The 23,198-nt window shown below is 37.4% G+C and overlaps 1 protein-coding gene across 1 annotated transcript in view; it reads left to right on the forward strand.

Annotated features, from left to right (window-relative positions):
• Positions 1-23,198, forward strand: part of RELN (reelin) — a 573,805-nt gene that overhangs the window by 490,329 nt on the left and 60,278 nt on the right. The window contains 8 exon segments of the mRNA XM_053668927.1: positions 252-423; positions 531-633; positions 2,352-2,581; positions 8,131-8,351; positions 10,146-10,293; positions 12,551-12,809; positions 13,659-13,908; positions 21,342-21,510. Coding sequence (XP_053524902.1) covers positions 252-423; positions 531-633; positions 2,352-2,581; positions 8,131-8,351; positions 10,146-10,293; positions 12,551-12,809; positions 13,659-13,908; positions 21,342-21,510 — 1,552 coding nt within the window.

Genomic DNA, 23,198 nt, shown 5'->3' on the forward strand with positions numbered 1-23,198 from the left:
AGAAATTAATAAATAAAATATTTTTTAAAGGCTGCTCCATTATATGTCAATTTAATATGATTAAAGCTTAACTATACTGTTAGTATAATCACTGTAAATACACTGTTACATAGTTAGTATTTCTTTGTGCAGAGGCATATGTTTAACCTGTAGTTACTGAGTTCCTTCTGTTCTTTACATTCTTCCAAAGAGCAAAATGTCCATCTGATTTTCACCATTGAAAAAACTTGCTTTATCCAAAAATGCCTTAGGTAAGAAAGAAGAAATCTGGATCATCGATGACTTCATTATTGATGGGAATAATTTAAACAACCCTGTCATGCTTCTGGATACATTTGACTTTGGGCCCAGAGAAGACAATTGGTTTTTCTACCCTGGTGGTAACATTGGTCTCTATTGCCCATATTCTTCAAAGGGAGCACCGTAAGTATTGAACTCAGAAACTAAAAAATGAAACCACTGCTCTATACAAATCACAATGAACTCTTGCCCAAATGGACTCCTTGTTGGTTTTTTTTTTTGTATAACAGCGAGGAAGATTCAGCCATGGTGTTTGTTTCAAATGAAGTGGGTGAGCACTCCATTACCACTCGGGACCTCAGTGTAAATGAGAACACCATCATACAGTTTGAGGTACGTGGCTTTATTCCAACAGAAATACTTTCAATTTTATCTTGTATAAAACCTAGGAAAGAAGAGAGAAATCTCATATAATTTCATGCATCATGGCTTTCTGTTTTTATACAAGGACTAAAGAGGTTTTATATCATAATTCATTTTTATTAGTAGAACCAATTGTCATTCTAAGGTTTATTTTTTAATTTTTGTCCATTATTTATGATACAATCTCCCCATATACTACTATAATGGGAAGTTGATAAATTATTTTAAACATTATAAATATAAAAAGGACTACACTATTTTAGTATTCTTATTTTCATAATTTTTATGTGTCATTTAGGACCCAAGTCAATGTAACTATAGCCTATATTATGCCAACACATTTATGTAATATTTACCATGGTGTCATGAATTTTACTGATAAAATAATGCTGTACTGTTTTTATAATTTCTTTGTTTATTTAATTAATATTTATGAACTATATTTTTCAAGCAAGCAAATTAATTATGTATTAAAAACCCTTTATGTATTTCAAAAACTTAGATAAAAACAGCAAAACCCAAGGTGCATTACACCAGTGTTCAATAGTGTTAACTTCCAAAGATACTTGTGTCTTATCAGGTCCATACCTACCATTTGGCAGACTTACTTAAAATAGTGTATAATGGCATCAACACAGGTTTAAATACTTATTTTAGATTCTCTTTATTCTCTAAATTCTCTCTGTATTCTCTAAATTAGAGTTGCCTCTTTCATCTTTAAAGTCAGGGACCAAATGATTCCTTAACAAAGACATTATTCTGTATCTATTCTAAATTTTCTGTTATATTTTCTGACTTTACTATGTTACCTGTATAACTTTCTGTTATATTTTCTAACAGTTATGCTTTGAATGTTAGTAAAAAGTAGCACCTTTGGCCCTTAAGAGTTCTGTTATGCAAAGGATGCATGTAGAAACCAATGCCTATGGTTGAAAAGTCTATCAAATCTCAACAGCTTACTCACCAGAAAGTAAGAGTAGTAATTTCAGCAACAATCAATGTTATATAAATATAGATATAAATATATCTGATCTGATTGCTATGATGAGCACAAAAATGTTAAATCCAATGGGAAGAGGAAAGCATAGACAAAATCACATGCATTTATGTAATTAAGTTTTACTTTAATTTACATGGAAAATGGAATGGAATGGTTATTTCCTCAACGGTGAAAAAGGTCTTCCTGAGACTGTTCTCCCCATGCCAGGGAAATGGCATTTTAATATTAAATACATATTGAAGATTCTCCTTGTGTAAAAGTGGGGTTACATGTATTCTGAAGTTGTCGCCAGAATGAAAATTGAAGATCTCCCCGTCTAGCAGACTTGACGAACCTCATGGTTAGAATTAGGGAACTAGTCTTTCCATTACTATTTGCTTGGTTTGGCTATGAAATTAGGCCAAAGGTAAGATTTGGAATTCTGTGCCAGCCTCTGCCTTACTCACTTTCTGGTTTTTTATAAAATGAGGGGAAATAAATTTTTCATGAGACCTGTTGAGGTTCTTTATGAAAAAATATTATTTAAAGGTAATATATGATATTATTCAAGCAAAACAGAATTTCATAGTATTAAATATTTTAGCAAGACAGTTTCCAGGAAAATGAACTCAAGAAATAGTGAAATGGGGATCATTTCAAGGCTTGTTGCTTTGAGATAATCTGTATCTTTTTTTTCTTTTTCCCCAAGATCAATGTTGGGTGCTCAACTGATAGCTCATCTGCTGATCCAGTAAGACTGGAATTTTCACGGGACTTTGGGGCGACCTGGCACCTGCTGCTCCCTCTCTGCTACCACAGCAGCAGCCACGTCAGCTCCTTGTGCTCCACTGAGCACCACCCAAGCAGCACCTACTATGCAGGAACCACCCAGGGCTGGAGGAGAGAGGTTGTGCACTTCGGGAAACTGCACCTTTGCGGGTAAGAACATGCTGCTTCATGCCACATTTAGTTTTCATTGACAGTTTTCTTCCTGACATCATCATTGACTTTGTCAGGGGGAAATCTCTACCTTACAGTTCTTTTTCAGTTCTCCACTTAAAACAGACTGATGTATGTTTAAAACATAGAACACTGAGCTAACATACTACTAACTTATGGTTTGGAGATAGATTTAAAAGAGTGCATGGGGATTGTGCTCTGTTGGAGGATTCATGTCCCCGTGGGTCTTTATTAGATAAATTAGGAAGCAACAGAAAAATGTTTTTTCCCTAATGTTCTTACCCTTTCCCACTCCTTTCTTCTTCACAATATAAATGCACTTAGAACTGTATGACTTTCAAATATCTACCTATGTTTCTCACATCAGGAGAAGACACATGTGGAGCATGGAAGCTCACAGAATGTTCTGGTGTCTCATAAAAAATTGTTAGCACTCTTCCCCCAGGCATTTCTAGTTTTTTAACCTCTCTCAGCATTCTTCTTATATATACAGGGTGGGCAAACATAAGTTCACAGTTATGAGTAGATGAAACAGTTTATTTTTGTATTGTTATTTATTATTACAGTTGTTCTATATGAACAACTGTAAACCTTCTTCTGCCTCACCCTGTATTTGACTCTCCTGTTGAAAATCTATTTGAAGATGAAAGACTTCAATTCTAACAGAAATGAAATGAAAAATGTAGTTCAAAAAAAATGAAACTAATAGTATAAGTGAATAAAGAGAGGAAGTCAATAAAGCAGCCTGCCTCAAATTTGTCTTTGCCCTTAGAATACAGAATTTATAATTTCAGGTTGTATCAAAAAAAGAAAGTATTAATATCATACTTGAACATAGAAATACATTTACATTCCTAATATGAAACAGCATGATTAGAAGTCTTAGGTATTCAAGCAAAATTACTAGTACTTTTCCAAAAAGGCCAAAGGGAATTTTCAAAAGTCTGAAGTTTTTTTTAACATAAATCTATTTATATTTCATATAATCCACATAATTTTTATAATTTAATTGTTAAGGGCTTTAATATTTTGTGTTGTTGAATATATTATTTATTATTGCTATTTACAGCAGGATATTATTCAAATGCTTTTGAAAAAGCATTACTAAGCAAAATGTCCTCAAGAATCTTTAAATATGAGAACTGAGGAGGCAAGGAGAGTCTCTGGAGACCATAGGAATAAGTAGAGCTGAGGACTCAGCCAGTACAACCAGGAAACTGCTTTAGGGGTGTGGAGATAAGCTCGTCTATAAAAAAACTGGGCATGGGTAGCTCAAGAAAAACATTTTATCCAAAAAATCAGTTGTATTATTCAATATGATATATTACAAGAAATATAGAGAGGCATAGTAAAAAGTGGAAGAATTTATTTGAAACATGCTGGGGGATAATAACATCAACTCCACTCAGGAAGTATGAAGCCATTAGCAACAAAAGTTATGATATTCATTTTTATCACGCTGATATTAACATCATTCAGCAACCACAGCTCTCATTTTTTGAAACTCATGATTCCACACTTCTAGGAAAGAAAATCTGAATCTGTCAGCTATGGCCAGAAAGCCAAATATTGCAACGGAAGAATGGCTGCCTCAAATCCCTGCTCATGGGCAGTATAGGCGGGAAAAAGCCTGGAGAGCCAATCACTTGGGCACCCATGACCAATACTATGACCATTATGGTATGAGAAGCTCTAGGTTTTTAATTTAATGGACCTCTAATTTCCTTTCATTGCCCAACTAAGCATTACATTAAGTAGGAAACAATTCTGCATGTGGGTTATAGGCCATGACTTTAGATTGTTTTGATAACGAAGACTGGCATGGAAATAATACTATTTAAAAGAGCAGGAGATAAGGTCACAAAGATCTGCCAATCCGAGGTTCTGAGTGAAGAGACCCATTGTTAGGACAGTGCTCTGGTGTCATGGAGCCCGCCTCACTTAGCATTTGGTTATGTCCACCAGGCTGTTTGCACATAAGGCATGGTGATGTGATTTGGCAATTTGAACAAGAAAAATGCAGAGATCCGTATTTTCACTGACTGGTACAGGGTGTCAGTTTAAAATAGACCTCCCCCAATTATAAAGGCACAGAACTTAGACCATCATATTATTTGTATTTCATGTTATTTTTATTTCTATGAAAAGAAAGTAAATCTGTTAAGGAGGCATGCCCACCCTCATGATTGTATACAGCTATCTTTCAAACGCCTTCAACCATTTCTGCAAAAGAGAACTTGCTTCCATAATGTTGTCTAGCCCTTGTTTCAGGAAAAGAATTAAAAGTATTCTTAAAACCCACACAGGCATGAATTGCTGGAAGGCAAAAGTTAAGTTTTCTCCAACTCAGTGAACCATCCCTTGGTTTGTGTTCAGCATGGTACATAATAATGGCACAAGTGCTGGATCCTAAAAAGAAAATGCATAACCCATGTTGAAAGTACCCCTCTTTGTGCATTTACTGGACAATGGGCACCACAAAAAGTATTTTACATGTTATCAGGTGCAGAAATGGCCATTTTTGCCTCCATATATAGTCAATTCACATTTGAAGTGTAAGTATTGAGCTTCCGTTGAATTTATTCACATCATCTTTGTGTTCTTTTTGTCTAAAGTCTTTTGTCTTTGAAACTCCTAATTGGTTTTGCTTTATACGGCTTCATAATGAATCAACCAAAATCCCTATTTAATGAAAGCAGTGTTGTGTGCTTGAAACTTTAAGTTTACACTTAAAGAACAGATCCTTTTGAATATCACTGGCTTAGGAGAACAGATGCTGACATTCGCCAGGGAGGGTGGCAGTGAGAAATTTACAAAATAAGATTTCAGCAGAAGGCAACCACAGTGAGACCAGACCTTTCAGCCCCTTTATCATAGCACTTGCAGTTTCTGTGTCAAGGCAGGTGAACAATAATAAATATCCAACTAAGGTGGTTCATTTGTATTCAGAACATTTGAATAAATAAGTTAAAAGTCCATGCAAGCTTTTGTTCCAAAGAAAACTCCAGCCATTTCCCTCAACTCAGCAGTCTGAAAGTTCAAAAGGTAGGAAGAGCTTCTTGCCAAGACTAAACTCTGATAAGTATTTGAAAGTAAAATGTTATTTTAAACTGGCATTTTGGGGGCAGCTTAATATAGTTAGAGTCTTGCTATAAACAGTGAAATGAGGGGTCTTGTAATATTGACTTCTAATTTCTGTTTTAAAAATTATTGTGTATTTGATTTCTATGATAATTGAAAATTAGACACTCACAGGATACCAAAATGAATATACATACCACCTCTATATCTGTCCCCTCTAAAATAAATCCTTCTTCCCTGAGTTGAGTTTTGTACATAATAAAATGTGCTAAACTATTTCTGGACTTTGACCTAAGTATGTAGATTATTTCCAAAGGGCTAAGTTATCATTAACAATATAAGACAATTCACTTGCAAACAAAAAGAAAAATTACCTTTGATACAATAAAAAATTAAAAAATAAGAGATGTCTGTCTAAAATAAACCTGATTTTGTCATTCCTCTCTTTAAAATAATCTTTTAGGATTCTCTCTGACCAGTAGAATAAAATCCAAAACACTTTAGTTTGGCCATTAAGGCTTTTCATAACAAAACACACAACAAAGATTTATTGAGCACCCAGTGTATCTACACACTGTGTGGGGCACCATGGAAGGTGCAAAGAAGAAACAGACATGGAGATTGGCCCCTAGTTCATAGGCAATAAGGAAAATGGGTATGCTTTTAAATACATGCACCTCTGGTAACTATAATAATGGAAATTTCATCAAAATTATGGAAGAGAAAGAACAAGAGAAACTAATTAAGTGATTAATTATTTGCTGTATGACCCAGTAATTTCACTACTTTACCCAAAAGAATTGAAAACAGGTATTTAAGCAAATATTCCCTCATGAATGTTCCCAGAAGCACTATTCACAGTAGCCACAAGGTAGAAACAAACAAATATCCATCAGCTGGTGAATGGATGAATGAAGTTGGTATACTGATGCGGACTTGGGCCAGCAGTGCCCAAGGTGTTGTGGATACAATGAACAAATTCACACAGACTACAGATGTCCTGTGGAGAAAAGGGACAGCATGACCACTCTCTGAGTGAGAGAGTACCCTGACCCTTGGCTGGATAGGCTTTTATTGCTTTATGGGAGCATTACATCAAGGGAGGTCCTCATTCATCATCGTCAGGTAGTAATAATCAAACAATAGATAACATTCAAAGAAGTATGTTGGCTTATTCTGAGTCAAGGTCAGATAGCTAAAGGACCATAAAACTTTGGGAAACAAACTCATTTTATGCTTGGACCCTTATCAGAAAATTGAGGACATTGTTAGCAAAGCAGGTTTCCCAGGATTTTATGCATTCTTTCTTAGGCCTGACTGCCCTGGGAAACCACCTGTTTCTGCCCCAGGGCTGTACTACCTTTCAGCATTGTTTCTGGCTTAAGTCAGACAGGGGAAGTAAGGCCAAGTCAGACAGGTACAGATAGCCAAGACATTGGGAGACTTCTTACAGACAGAATGAGGACTCAGGCTATGTCAAAGCTGAGGGGTGAGGGTCCATCACCCCCTTTTTTATAGGCCCCCAAGTCCTTCCCTGAAGGCCCCTTCACAACCATGCCTGTCTTAGGTCATTCCTCCCTTGAGGAATCTTACCCATCATTGGCTAATCAGTCATCCACCCAAGACCAAGCAGGATAAAGTAAAAGGAGGCAGAGGCAATGCCCCTGCCAGGAAGATAAGCTTTGCCTCCTTAGTGGCTTATGTTCCTAAGGTCTTTTAGTCATGGGGGATTACAGCTTCTGAAACCAGGCAGGGCATTTTTCAACAGTATACTCATACAATGGAATATTATTTAGTCAAAAAAGGAGTGAAATTCTGATATTTGCTAGAACATCAATGAACCTTGAAAACATCTTGCTAAATGAACAAAGCCGTACACTAAAGGTCACATATTGTATGAGTTCATACCCAGAATAAGTAAATCCATAGAGACAGAGAGTAGACTAGTAGTTGTCAGAAGCAGGGAGTAGGGGGACTTTTTAATACTCACAGGGTTTTCTTTTAGGATGATGAAAATGTCTTAGGACTCTGTAGAGGTGATGGTTGGCCAGCACTGTGAATCTGCGAAATGCCTCCAAATTGTATACTTTAAATAGTTAATGGTTACTTTGTGTTATATGAATTTTACCTCAATTAAAATAAAAGATTAGTTATACAGAGTGCAGATAGTAGGATGGAGAAAGCTTCACCCAGAAAGTCAATATTGAAAAAGTTGGAATTTTTGACATACTGATAGTATTGGGGAAAGCTTACCAGAACCAAGAATCTGACTGGAAAAATCCCACTGAGTAATGGAGTTGGTGTCCCTGACATGTTGACTTATGTTTTCTCTTTCTGTGTGTGGTGCCAGGGTAGTAACTGCCCACTGCTCTTTGATCAGATGTGCTTACTTTGAAAGTATGTTGTTCTGTTGATTAAATTTTGAAAGACTTGTACCTCTTTTCCAGATCTGTGCGTTTCAGATGGTACCAAGGATTTTACCCTGCTGGCTCTCAGCCAGTGACATGGGCCATTGATAATGTCTACATTGGTCCCCAGTGTGAAGAGATGTGTAATGGACATGGGAGTTGTATCAATGGAACCAAGTGCATATGTGATCCTGGCTACTCAGGTCCAACCTGTAAAATAAGCACCAAAAATCCTGATTTTCTCAAGGATGATTTTGAAGGTTATCTTTTCTTATAAATTATATGTAGCTTTGTAAAAGAATTTACATATTAAACACAGGTATAATATTAAAGTAATCATTAAGTTCTACTCTAATATTTTATTATTTATCAGTACAATTGAAACCACCCAAGTCTTCATTTAGTTCTGAATTTATAGGGTTCCATTGTTGAAACAGTAGCCATTGAGAGTGAACAAGAACATAATTAAGAAAAACTAAGGTTATTTTCATTACTCTCTTTCACATGTGATTTCTCACTAATGGTAATTTTATAAAATCTCTATGGAGGGCTAGTTTTCTTAGGTGGAGAGCATAAGTTTCCGGAGTATGAATTCCTTTTATTGCTTCATCACCAACACATTAATTAGCCACTTATCACTTTCTGTATCTCAGTTATACTTTGTATCTAATGTTATTATATGTGAAGATAAGGCTAAATCATGAAAAAAATTATATGATTTAACAATTGAAATGATTCTCAATTATATATTCTTTGGATATGCACTCTATGCATAGCCATAGTTTGGATAAAACTATGGGAAAATATCCTCATAAAAGAAAGTCTTAAACAAATGTTATAACTATCTGCTAAGATAGTGGGATTAAAGATTTTTTCTTTTTTCCAAGTAGCATATAAAATTGTTATATTTATGGTTTTAAGGTACATTCTAACATTATAGTTAGGTATATCAATACATTATTTCTTTAGCCATAAAAAGGAATGAAATGCTGGTACTTACTACAACATGGATGGACCTTGAAAACATCAAGCAGATGAAGAAGTAACATACAAAAGGCCATATATCATATGATTCCATTTATATGAATCATTGAAGATAGACAAATCTATAGATACAGATAGCAGATTAGTGGTTACCAGGGACTGGGTGAGAGGGAAATGAGGAGTGACTGCCTGATAGGGACAAGGTTCTCTTTACACATGATGATAAATTTCTGGAACTAGGTAGCAGTGATGGTTACACAACATTGGGAATGTGGCAAATGCCACAGCACTGTTCATTTTTAAATGATGAAAATGGTAAATTCTATGTTATGTGCATTTTACCATAATCAAAAAACTGAAGTGGATCTAAGATGAATATCAGAGGAGATCTGAGAGCTAGTTTTGAAAGGTACTGTCTAATAGAAAATATTAAGTTATACTAAAATTTCTCCCATTAAAACTGTGGGTTTTTTTAAATTTTTTTATTGTTGTTCAATTACAATCATCCCCATTTCCCCCCATTTCTCTCTCTTGCCCTGCCCAGCGCCCCTTTCCCACATTCAATCTTCCTCACCGCCATTCTCTTTGTCCATGGATCCTTTATATACAGGTTCCTTGACTTGACCCTTCCCTTCTTTCCTGTTATCCCCCCTCCACTGCCCCTCTGGTCACTGCCAGTTTGTTCCTTATTTTATGTAACACTTGTCCGCCCTCACAGTAGCAAGAACACAGTGAAGCCTGTGGAAAGGCCACATTATACTCTCTCACTCACTGATAAGCTAGTGTCTTTTTTTGAGGTGTAGAGATGCAGAAAGGAGGAGCCCATCTGGCTGGACCATAGATACTCAGGAAAGGGCCCCCTCCTTTTCTCATGTGAACCCTTAGATTATATAGCCAAGGATGAACAATTCAGATATGCTAAAATGTTGAAGAGACCTCTTATTCCAAACTCTACGACTTTGAAATTTACGACTTCATATTTTAAAACTACACAAAGCACTTATAATCCTTAAAAAATAATATGACTGTAATTGGAATCATAGGTAAACCACATATTTCTCCTTTTTCAGGTCAGCTAGAATCTGATAGATTCTTATTAATGAGTGGTGGAAAGCCATCTCGGAAGTGTGGAATCCTTTCCAGTGGAAACAACCTCTTTTTCAATGAAGAGGGTTTGCGCATGTTGATGACACGAGATCTGGATTTATCACATGCTAGGTAATCACTTTTGAATGCTGTTGGGAAATTACATATAATGTACAGTGGCAGAAAATAATTGAATCAGAAAGAAGCAGAGACCTCAAAGACGAGGTCTTCTGTTGGAAATGCTGTTTCTCTCTTATCAAAAACTCCATTAAGACACAACTTACATAATTTTCATTATAAAATTGGGAGAGCTTTGTGCAATAACTAGATCAGAAATGAAACACAGATAAACAGACAAAGTTAATATCTGGTGTTTTTTCAAGATGGTGACTAGGAAATGACAATATTTAACTTTAACTTCAGGAAAATAAAGTTACATCTTCTTTATCCATCTTCTATAGAATATTTCTCATTAGCACTTGGACTGTGTAGAAATTATTTATGCCATGCTTAGAAGAAAGCCTAATTGAAATATAATACATTCTCAAATTACTCACAATTAATTTTATATCCATTAACAATTTAAGAACATTTGAGGTGTGCCCTTACTTTTTATAAACATTTCTTCCCAATGGTTCACTCATACGTACTAAGCATTCATTTTCTAAGTTGAGCACAGTCACTCAGTAACAAACATTTTAAACTCACTCAGAGGATTATGTCCCGTCAAAATGTATATCCTTTGACCATTTGATGCGCCAGACACTTAGCCAGGAAGATAAAAAAGAGAATCTACATGTGTAAAATGGAACCCTGACCTATTTTTGCAAGTGAACAAAAAACTGATGTTTTTGTTTTTTGAAACATTTCAGAGTAAATTAAAATATATCATAACATATTATCCTTTTCTTCCTCCTAAATCTTTATTTATTGAATTTATAAATTTGACTATGCTTCATAGAAAATACAATTCTATCTGTGGGATAATAGTTTTAGAGTTAGAAGAAGCAAGATTTTATTTATCACCATCCTATTTTCCTGCATATGACTTAATTTGATGCTCTTTATTTTCAATTTATTTTTGGCAGCTGAGTTGTCTAATTTAAAAATTATTAGGTTTTTCTAAATAACCTTACATGGTTTATCTATGACTAAATTGATATGAACACGTTCCCAATACAAGTAGAGAATTGGCTAAAAGTTTTTCTCTATGAATGATTATTATTTTTATAGATATAAACATCACTAGGTACTAACCATGGCTTTTTAAAAATTAATCCAATGTTAAAAGCTCCATTATTTATCTCATCTCTGTAGCATGCTGTGTAGGATTTGCATATATTAACCTCAAAATGCTCCATGTAAAATCCCAATTTTCTCAGGTTATGAGATAAATGAATACCCAGTAAATGGAGATGGGGGAGAGGAAGAACACATGAAGCATGCACGGCTTTATATATGGAACTATAACCTTTGTTATAAGCTACAATGTATTCATGTGCATGACCTGCATGCCTAACTGGGTGTGTGTGTGTTGTGTAACACATGAAATTTATTCTGCATTACCAGGTAGCACAGCAGCCAGACCAGGCACCAGCCGCTTGCCTGCCGGTGATAACATGCGAGCTAGTTTTCATTGGCACCCCAGCTGCTTGCTGCCACTCTGTCTACCCTCCCTGCCAGCTGGACAGGCTTCACTGGCTGGCCGCCACAGTTCTTGATGGCCAGTACCATGCATCGCAGACCCAGCAGTAGTCAGAAGTTGGCACAGCCCACTATCATCATCACTACACACTTATGCTTCCCTGTCCCCGCCAAAAAAAAAAAGCCCAGGCTTCACACACCTCTTACAAAAGATGCCTGACCTTTTACAAAGTTGCATTAACAACTGTGAATTTAAATGTGTCTCCCAAAACCAGTAATATGCAATATAAAAAAAACTACTGGTATAACCTGAAAATGGACAATTTTGCCAATAAATGACATAAACTGCATTGGTTATATTCTCCCAGTTTCAGATACTAAGGACAAGGATCCAAATTTATCTTAAGTAGGTAACAATACACTCCCAAACTTGGTGAACCCTTCCCATCTACTTACAGAGTAGCCAAAGGGTACAGCAAATGCTCCTTTCCTCAGACTCACCTCTGTGGAAGGGCGCAAAATGTAAATACGGGTGAAGAATTGCCTTTTTTTCAGATTTCACATTTTACTAGCTGCCTTTCATGTTTAAAAGGAAAATTGGGCTTTGAAATTATTTCCTTGGACATTATTAATTCTTTGTATTCAGTAAACCATGCATTCCCTGATTACCCTGTGTGCTTGTCTTTTGCTAATGGTATGAATTTCTCACTGAAGTAGATATCTACAGTAAATTTACTCATGTCAGATTTGTGCAGTTCTTCGTGAGACTGGGGTGTGGTAAAGGTGTTCCAGATCCCAGGAGTCAGCCTGTGCTTCTGCAATATTCTCTCAATGGCGGCCTCTCGTGGAGCCTCCTTCAAGAGTTCCTTTTCAGCAACTCCAGCAACGTGGGCAGGTACATCGCCCTGGAGATACCCATGAAAGCCCGTTCTGCTTCCACTCGCCTTCGCTGGTGGCAACCATCTGAAAATGGGCACTTCTACAGTCCCTGGGTTATCGACCAGGTCAGTCCCTTTAGGGTAACTGCTATAATTTTGTCACTGGAGCTGAACATGGCCTTAGATAGCATTTACTCCAACCCCTTAGTTCAGTAGAGGAAGCCCAGGACAGACAGTTGAGTGACTAGCCCCATGGCACACAGCTAAATTAGATATGGCGTTTAACTTCCTTTCATTATCTTTTCCTTCAATTGCCTGAGCCTATTAAAATAAAGGACACAAAAGAGGGCCCAGTTCCTGTTCAGAGAGGATTCTGCCATATGGATAGAAGTACTTTATCAAGCATGAGACAAGGTTATAATTCTCTGAAAAGGAAAATGTGCAAATTAGCATTGGTGCCACATGCAATAACTCCCAAATCCTCTTTCCTAGCCTTTGAAGAAAAAAAATAAATAAATCTCCGTAATATCCTATGGACAACTCTAAAGGATATTCATACATAATACAATGCATATCAAACAGAACCTGTTAACAAACTGTAGAATCCATACAAAGAATTAAAACAAAATGCCTTAGGATACAGCTATCCTTAAATAAAAATTTTACATGAAAAATAATCACGTTAGCCAAATTTTGCTTTCCCAATTTGGTTGGGCACATGTCATTTCCAAAGGCACAATTTGGCCCATGAAGGCTGTGAATGGTTTTGTCAATCCTTCAATTTGTTTTCTGTAGCTTCTTGCCAGATGGGCAAGCAGACCACATAAACTAGAGCATTCTGAAAGGGCCCTAATGTTGTGTTTGCTGTGTAATGCCAGTTCTGTTCTGACAGCTGAAAACAAACAAAAAAGACTGCACTTACTTATATCTTAAAGCCAAATTAAAAATTTGTGGGTTTTTTAAAATATATTCCAGATTCTTATTGGAGGAAATATTTCTGGCAATACAGTCTTGGAGGATGATTTTACAACTCTGGAGAGTAGAAAATGGCTACTTCACCCTGGAGGCACCAAGATGCCTGTATGTGGCTCTACTGGAGATGCCCTGGTCTTCATCGAAAAGGCCAGCACCCGTTATCTAGTCACTACAGACATTGCTGTGAATGAGGACTCATTTCTGCAGATGGATTTTGCTGCCTCATGCTCAGTCACGGACTCTTGTTATGGTAAGTAGGGTCAGAGGTGTGTAAATGGGAGTCTCTCATAAGTCTGTAAAAAAACACAGGTGCCCTCTAAACCAAACCATAACTGCAGTCTTGAAAAATGTGTGTAAATTGAGTTTTGGAACTTTATTTTTTAATCTTTTTTTCAGTTATGGTTGACATACAATATTATATTACTTTCAGATGTATTACACCAGTAAGTTATGTAATTTCCTATGTAACTTACTATGTGATCATCTCAATAAATCTTGCACCCATTGGACAACATACATAATTACAATATTATTGTCTATATTCTCTATGCTGTACTTTACATCCCCATGACTATCTTGAAACAACCAATTTGTACTTCTTAATAACTTCACCTTTTTCATTCATGTTGAGAAATCCACTGGCAGTCTTATGGGAGCTCCCTTGTAGTTATTGACTGCTTTTCTCTTGCTGCTTTTAAGATTGCATTTTTGTGTTTAACCTTTGGCATTTTTATTATCATGTCCCTTGGTGTGGGTATATTTGGGTTCATCTTCTTTGGGACCCTCTGTGCTTCCTGGGCTTTTATGTCTATCTCCTTCAGCAGATTAGGGAAGTTTTCTGTCAATATTTTTTCAAGTAGGTAATTTCTTCCTTTCTCTTCTCCTTCCAGCACCACCATGATGCAAATATTGATACATATGAAGTTGTCCCAGAGGTTTCTGACATTATCTTCATTCTTTAGGATTTTTTTTCTTTTTCCTGTTTTGATTCAGTGTTTTTTGCTTCTTTATATCCCAAATCATTGATTTCATTCTCAGCTTCATCTACTCAACTCTTGATTCCCTGTGAATTATTCTTCATTTCAGTTAGTGTAGTCTTTATTGCTGACTGGTTTTTTTTTTGTTTGCATACCTTTTTTATGCTTAGTATTTCTTTACTGAAGTTCTCACTAAGTTCACTGAGCATCCTTATAACCAGTGTTTTGAATTCTGCATCTAGTAGATTGATTGTCTCCATTTTTTTCAGTTCTTTTCCTGGAGTTTTGATCTGTTCTTTCATTTGGGTCATGTTTCTTTGTCTCCTCATTTTGGCAGCCTCCCTGTGTTTGTTTCTGTGTATTAGGTAGAGCTGCTATGTCTTCTGGGCTTGGTAGAGTGGCCTAATGTAGTAGGTGTCCTGTAGGGTCCAGTGGCACAGCCTTCTCAATCACCCAAGCTGGGAACTCCAGCTGTACCCCAACCCCACAACCCTATGTATATACCCTCCTGTTGTAGTTGAGCCTTGATTACTGTTGGCACATCAATGGGAAAGATTTATACCCAGGTGGATCAGCTACAAGTACTGGCTGCAACCACTGAATACAACCTCCAACCACTGTGGAGGATCTGCTTTTCAGGGCCTTACCCCACAGAGCAGAACTTACTTTGGTCAGACTCTGGTGGCCACTGAGTCCACCTTTGAGTGTGCCACTTTTGGAGGTGGTACATGGTTGTAGTCTGAAGCTGTTCATTATGTGTGCTGTCTCTAAAGCCTCCTGGGAGGTACCAGCCAAGGTCAGTCCTGCCTGTGTTCTGCCTAGGGCTACTGGCATGGGCTACAAAGTGATGGGTTACAAAGTCCAAAGCCATCTGCAGATGGTTGCTAGTTGTTCTGGGCCTGGAGGTACCCAGATGAGGCCAAGCTTTGAACCAAGGCTGACTGCCACAAGAGCGAGGCCTGGGGCTACTTAGGAAGAGGTATGGGGCATGCTGAAGCCAGATGCTGCTTATTTGAGGGATTTTTAGGAAAATGTGAAGCATGAGCCAAGATAGGCCATTTGCCTGGATAAGCCACTGGAAACAGCTTGGGTGGGCACACAAGTTGGGTGAGGAAAGGTCTCAGAATCACTAGGATGGGACAAATAGTGTGAGCCAGGTTGATGGAGTCTCAGACAGGACACCCACCTGCTGGCTCTGTGAGTGAAGGGCAAAGGAACTATGGCTTATGCTAGCACTTTTTTCTGACAGAAAGCTGTGCTCCCCAGCTACCCTCCTGATGCCAGTCAATTCACTTCCTCCCTGTATGTATATTATTACATTAAGCCGCTGTCCCAGTGTTGGAGCTCAGACTTTGAGTAAGTTCATGCCCAAGCCTTTCAAGGGAAACTGCTTGGAAATCCAGAAGCCCTCAGTCTCACTCAACCACAATTCCCCCAGTTTCACAGCCAGAAGTTACAGGGACTTTTCTTGGCCCTGGAACCCTGGGCTGAAAGAACTGGTGTGGGGCTGAGACCCCTGCTCCTCACAGAGTACCTTTGCCGCTTAGATATCTCTTCCAATTTTTATCTACCACACATGGGTTTGGGACCAGCCTGTTTTGCATCTCTGCTCCCCACTAACAGTCTCAATGTGGCTTCTTTAATTCTGTAGTTGTAGAATTTCCATTCAAATAGATTTCAAGTGGTTCTAAATGATGGTCGTTCTGCAGTTTAGTTGTAATATTGATGTCTAGAAGTTAATTTTTTAATTTTTAAGTATATTTTATTGATTATGCCATTACAGTATTTGCATTTTTTCTCCCCTTTATTCCCTTCTGCTCTGTAACTGCCCTTCCACCAAAGTTTCCCTGCCCCTTAGGTCATGTCCATGGGTCACACATGCAGGTACTTTGGCCTCTCCATTTCCTATACTATTCTTAATCTACCCCTGTCTATTTTGTACCTACTATGTATGCTTCTTATTCCCTGTGCCTTTTCCCCCATTTTCCTCCTTCCCCCTCCCCATCAATAACCCTCCATGTGATCTCCATATCTTCAAATCTGTTCCTGTTCTAGTCATTTGTTTAGTTTGTTTTTGTTTTTTTAGGTTCAGTTGTTGATAATTGTGTTTGTTGTCATTTTACTGTTCATATTTTTTATCTTCTTCTTTTTCTTAGATAAGTCCCTTTAACATTTTATATCATAAGGGTTTTGTGATGATATATTCCTTTAGCTTTATCTTATCTAGGAAGCACTACATCTGTCCTTCCTTCCTAAATGATAGTTTTGCTGGATAGAGTAATCTTGGATGTAGGTCCTTGCTTTCCATGACTTTGAATACTTCCTTCCAGCCCCTTCTTGCCTGTAAGGTTTCTTTTCAGAAATTAGGTGATAGTCTCATTTGTACATAACTGTCTCCCTTTCTCTTGTTACTTTTAAGATTCTCTCCTTATCTTTCATCTTGAGTAATGTGATTATGATGTGCCTGGGTGTGTGCTTCCTTGGGTCCAACCTCTTTGGGACTCTCTGAGCTTCCTGGACTTCCTGGAAGTCTTTTTTTTTGCCAGATTGGGGAAGTTCTCCATTACTTTTTCAAGTAATTTTCCATTTCTTGCTCTTCCTCTTTTCTTTCTGGCACCCCTATGATTTGGATGTTGGAAAATTTAAAGTTGTCCTGAAGGTTCCTAAGCCTCTCCTCATTTTTTCTAATTCTTACTTCTTCTATTCCGGTTGATATTTATTTCTTCCTTCTGTTTCAAATTGTTGATTTGAGTCCCAGTTTCCTTCCCTTCACTGTTGGTTCCCTGTATTTCTTTATTTCACTTTGCATAGCCTTTGCTTTTTCCTCTATTTTGTGACCACACTCAACCATTTCTGTGAGCATCCTGATTAGCAGTGTTTTAAACTCTGCATCTGATAGATTGGCTTTCTCCTCATCACTTAGTTGTGTCTCTGGTATTTTGATCTGTTCTTTCATTTAGGCTATATTTCTTTGTCTTGATGCACCTGTTACATTGTAATGTATTCACCAGGGTGGGACAACCCATGTCAATGCATTGTGGCACTATATGTGGGGGAAAAGTATGAGAGGGAACAATGCCACTTACTCAGCTCTCAGCTGGCTTTCAATCACTTCCCCCACTACCCACAAGCAAATTGGACCTTTCTGGAGTTGACTCCTAGGTGAACATATTTGTGTACATTCTAGGACCCTTTGGGTCTCTCCAGTGAACTTTCCCGTGAGGCTAGGAGTCTCACCCACTACTGCCACCCCCACAGGTTTTTATAGCCAGAGTTTTTGAAACTTTATTTCCCTGCCCTGGATCCCTGGGTTTGGCCGTCTGTCTGGCTTTCCAGTTGTTCCTCCCAGTTTATGCACATGAATGTGAGACCACCTGGTCTGCTAGCCGCTGTCTTGCCCACCTCATTCTGCCAACTGCTACCTCACCCATGTGGTCCTTCAGCCGCTGCCTGGCCGAGAGTCCTCTCTGCCCGGTTGCCTGTCTCTGCTCCTCCTGCCAATCTGGGTGAATGTTTCTTCTTTAACTTCTTCATTGTCAGTCTTTCATACAGTTTGATTTTCTGGCAGTTCTGGTTGTTTTTTGTTTTTAAATTTGTCATTGTCTTACTTTTGGTTGTATGAGGATGCAAAGTGTATCTAGAAGTTTACTTTTTAAAGGATAAACATTTTGAGCTTATTTTTAAGGATAGATAGATAGATAGATAGACTTATATATAAATAGTAACCCCCAATTTATAACTTTTTATAAATCCAGATTTTTTTGGTATCAGATTTATGGAATAAAGGAATCTAAACACATAGAGAATGCTAGAATAAGGAGTAGTATTTTCACATAAGTTTGTATATATATGAGTTTCAATTCATGGGGCTTTAGATTGGTCCAGTTATTATTTCCTTTACATCTCTCCAGGAATCAAATTTGGTTCTCATTTAGCCAAAGACTCATGATGGCAAGAGTCTCATTTACTTTTTGCCATCATAAGTTATATCATATTCTAAGCCACAGTTATTAATGGTGACCAGTTTATGTCTTCTAGTTGTGACGCGCATGCACACACACACTCACACATACCCTACACACACATTCATGGACTTATCTTAGGAGAAATAAAAACATTAGATACTTGGAGACCTATCAGAACTTGCAGACCTATCAGGGTTCTGGGGGCCTCCTACTCTTTCACCACCCCTGTCACTCTGCTCCCAAGAGATTCAAACTGGAATGTTCATAAAGACCTTGTTCTGTTTTAGATTCTTGAGGCACCAAAATCTGAGGAATTTGATTACTTGGTTCCTTCCAAGCTCCTGAAAAATCCAGATTTTTCATATTTTCATTAGTTTAAACTTAATGTGCATATATTAGGCGGAATCCCATAGTAGTAGTGGAACTTGGAAAAGGATAAGGAACGCACTCTGTCTTCAATAGATACAGTCTAGTTGAAGGGATACTTCAAAAAAGTGAAAAGTCCAATAAATAACTAAATGAAATGCTTCATGGAGGGGTACTGATGCAAAAATGTGATGAAGAGTTCAAAGGAGAGAGAGATGACCAATGAATGGTCAATCCAAGGAGTTCAGTGAGATTTCACACAAGAGCTAAATCTCAAGTGGCATTGATTGTTAAAATAGACTTGAAGAGTAAATGGAGAGGAGAGAACACCCTGTGCTGTCTGGCAGCATAAGCAAAGAAACAGGTGGGAGCTCTCTTGTTCCACGGGGAAAACTAAGCAGACCTTCTTGAACAGGAAATATTTGCATCTAATGGAGGAGAGAGCAGAGTGCTGAATTTAAAAATAGGAAAGGACCTTAATTAAGGTCTAAGAGACCTACTTCCTCATTAGCATAAGAGGTTAATGAGAACTCAAGGAGGTAAGGTATGACATGGTCAGCCCACAGCAGCACCAGGACTGAAACTCAGCCCTATAAGCTCAGCCATGTGTACTTTCTACTGTATTTTGGTGCAATCTTTTAACAGTGGTTGAACTGAATGATAAAGTGAAAGAGGAAAGTGGATGAGCACAATTAGCAACAGTGTCCTTAAAAAGCGGTCACGAGAATTTGTGCTTGACAAGGTCATGAATAAGAAGGCACAAGTGCTAAGGAGTGCCATGGTATGTTTTAGAAATATTCACTCAGGAGCTGGTGAAGGTCGGTAAGGAAGAATCCCAGCAATGAAGCCTCAGTGGTAATCTCCGTGGGAGGCAATGAAGACCTGCCCTGTGCAGCATGAAGAGAAATGGAACGAATAAAATTGATGCAAGACAATGCAGACAAAAATGAAAGAAGTAGCAGATCTCAAAACTAGGTGACAGGTTGAACAGGGTAAAGGAAAGAGAAAAGTAAAAATTTAAAAATAATATCTAAATTTTGAGCCTAGAAAATTAGTACAAAAGTATTGTTATCGATAGAATTTAGTAGTTTAAAAGATGTTTATTTATGAAGGAAAAGGGTGCCTGTCTCTTTTATTGGGTAAAAATTATGTGGAGTGAAGATATTCTTTAGGGAGGAAGACTTTCAATATGGAGAGTGGGGACTTTGTCTATACTCTGCATGACAATATGCCAGCATCCAGCACCATGTCAAGCTGAATGAACATTTGTTGAATAAGTAAAATCAATTCTGAGACACAAAACTTGGAGGAGAGGTAATAACTGAATCCCTAAGAGTATACACATAGAATAGAAGACCATAACTGGAATCCGGAAGAATGCCCATAGCTGCGTTAGTTAGCACAGGAGTCAGAGGGAAAGTAAGACAGCTGATTCAGAATAATATTTCCCCAAAGAAAAGGAAATTTAAGGATTTAGGGGATGATCAATAACATCCAATGCTGTGGGGAGGACAAGTACAATGAAGACTGAGACAAGCTATTATTTAGGGTGGTGAGTGATCCCATGCTGACTGTACCTGAGAATCACCTGGAAACATTAAAGCTCCTGCCTCATTGGCCATACCCCAGAGGCATGAAATCACAACCACTTAGGTCAAGACCCAGACATCAGTAGTTTCTAAAGGTAACCAGCTGATTTCAGTGTGTGGCCAAGATTGAGAATCACAGCCTTAAAGAAAGTAATTTCAGTAGGGAGGGGAGGGTTAAAGCAGTTTATAAAGCCTCAAGAAGGGAATAGGGAGAGAAAAAATATAAAATAGGGAGTATAAGTTGAATGTTTCAGAAGAAGAAAAAGGAAAGAAATATCTTTCTGAAGCCCCAGAGCTGACTGCATGTTTCGGCCCAAATTGCATGGCTCTCACTTTACCCGCTGCACCTGTCTGAGTCCATGTGTATTCCATCGCACAGCAGAGAAAGATGTAATTATGTGATGTGTATTGAATAACTATTAGATTAAATCATAAGTATATATAAATTATAACTATTATGACTGTTGCTTTAGTTGTATATGAAGCAATAGCTTTGTTATGGTTGTTCTTCAAGTTGCTCAGTATAAGTAATGATGCAGTAAAATTTACTTACATTTCATTTTATTTGATTATATTTCTTTAAAGGAAATTATTTTAATATGAAAAGTCAAAATAATAGCTAGTAATATACAGAGGGAAAAATCAAACCTGGAAATATCTCAAACTAGGAAACATTGTATGGGGGGAAAATCAAATTGAAATTTCATTGAAATGGAAACTTAAGTAAGTATGGTTCCTGAGTCTATAGACATGTATTTCTAATCAGAATAATGCTTCCTATTTCAGCTATTGAATTAGAATACTCAGTAGATCTTGGATTATCGTGGCATCCATTGGTAAGGGATTGTCTGCCTACCAATGTCGAATGCAGTCGTTATCACCTACAGCGGGTCCTGGTGTCAGACACTTTCAATAAGTGGACCAGAATCACTCTGCCTCTCCCTCCTTACATCAGGTATGGATGCTTCTGCATGTAGCAAATCCAAATGTAATGTAATTTGGCATGTCAGATTTCACCACAGCAAGTTTAAATGAGATACATGAGATTTTATTACCTATTGATGATATTGCCACACATGAATCATTGAGGCAATTTTAATAAGTAAAATAGAAGCCAGTTTTTCTAGTGATATGTTCTTTCTTTTCCCCAAATGCAAGCTTTTAATGACTTTTAACTCTAATATTTTTAAAGAATGGCATATGCAAGAAACCAGTGCCTGGATCAATGAGCTTCTCCAGCTTAATTCACTATGGCAAGAACAAGCCCTTTCTTTTTATCCTCACTCAAGGACATACTTTCATTGCTTTCTAGAGAGAGGAGAAGGGAGAAAGAGGGAGAGAAACACTGATGTGAGAAAGAAACATCAATTGGTACCCATAGTGGAGTACACACCCCAAGCAGGGATCAAATCAGCAACCTGGGTACATGCCATGACCGGGAATGGAACCCACTACCTTTAGGTCTACGAGACCACACCAGCCAGGGCAAGAACAAGTCTCAAATTTAAAACAGGCACATTGGATACCAAATGGATTTAAAAGGAATATTTTTATATCAGTCGGACTACTGTAAATATAGTAGTGAGTGGTGTCATATAAATGAGGTATTTATATCATAAATGTGTATTAAAATTAGTGTCTGCTTTTAAAATATTACTTCAAACAGTATCTCGAAAATTATCACCTACAGTATTTTTATGCGAAAAACAATTGTAAATACTTTATTTATTGTATCTATAAGAAATGATGATGGCTTTACTTCAGAGGAATAGTAAAAAGATAAATGAAAAAGAGAAGATATGATGGCAGCTTAATAAAATTGCTTGGTAAATGCAGGTAAGAAGTCTAAATTACCTATGTACTTGCAAGTGTTTGAGTGAAGCAGAGAATTCACCTTGCCTAGTAGGATAGTGTTACGTGACTCTTTTCATCACCAGCATAGGTGCTAAGCGTGGGAAACTTTAAAATCTCTATAGGAATTCCTGTTCCCTCCAAGAAAATGGCAATCAGTTGCTGCCCTCACAAAAGAAGCAAAGCAACCAATACAGTATGTCAAACAGAAGTTACAGTGTGGGCTCATTATTGTTCTCTCACCTCCCCACAAAGGAATAATGAATAAGTTATCCTAGAAAATGACCATAAAATTCAACCACTCACCTAAGGACATAACTGTTCCTGGGATTATCAAAAATAGGATGGTTTCAGTTACTAACAGCCCAGGGCTGCTCTACAATTGCTGGCTCCAAGGTGCAAGACTATATTAACTGTCAGCACAGTTGCCAAGTTTAAATGAGATACGTGAGATTTTGTTCTCATTAAAGGCATTGCCATGAATGAATTATTGAGATGATCTTAATAAGTAAAATAGAAAAATAAACCTCCATTAAGGCAGCAGTCTTTTAAGTCTTTATGCATTCTGTGAATTATTACCGAGCTACTTGGTAGCATTTTGCAAATAAGAAACACCCTAAGATTTACTCCAGCTAGTCATATCCCCTTACGTCTTTTACTCAAGAAAAGTAATTATTCCTCATCTTCTAATCTGTTTTTAATTGTCTCTTATAAATACCTACAAGAATTTTGACTCAAGTGATATTTGAAAAATATGATGAACATTTATTTTCTCTTGATATTGTATTGAAA

Source organism: Artibeus jamaicensis, unplaced genomic scaffold (assembly GCF_021234435.1).
Source record: "Artibeus jamaicensis isolate MK-2021 breed Jamaican fruit bat unplaced genomic scaffold, CSHL_Jam_final contig_518, whole genome shotgun sequence".
Lineage (NCBI taxonomy): Eukaryota > Metazoa > Chordata > Mammalia > Chiroptera > Phyllostomidae > Artibeus > Artibeus jamaicensis.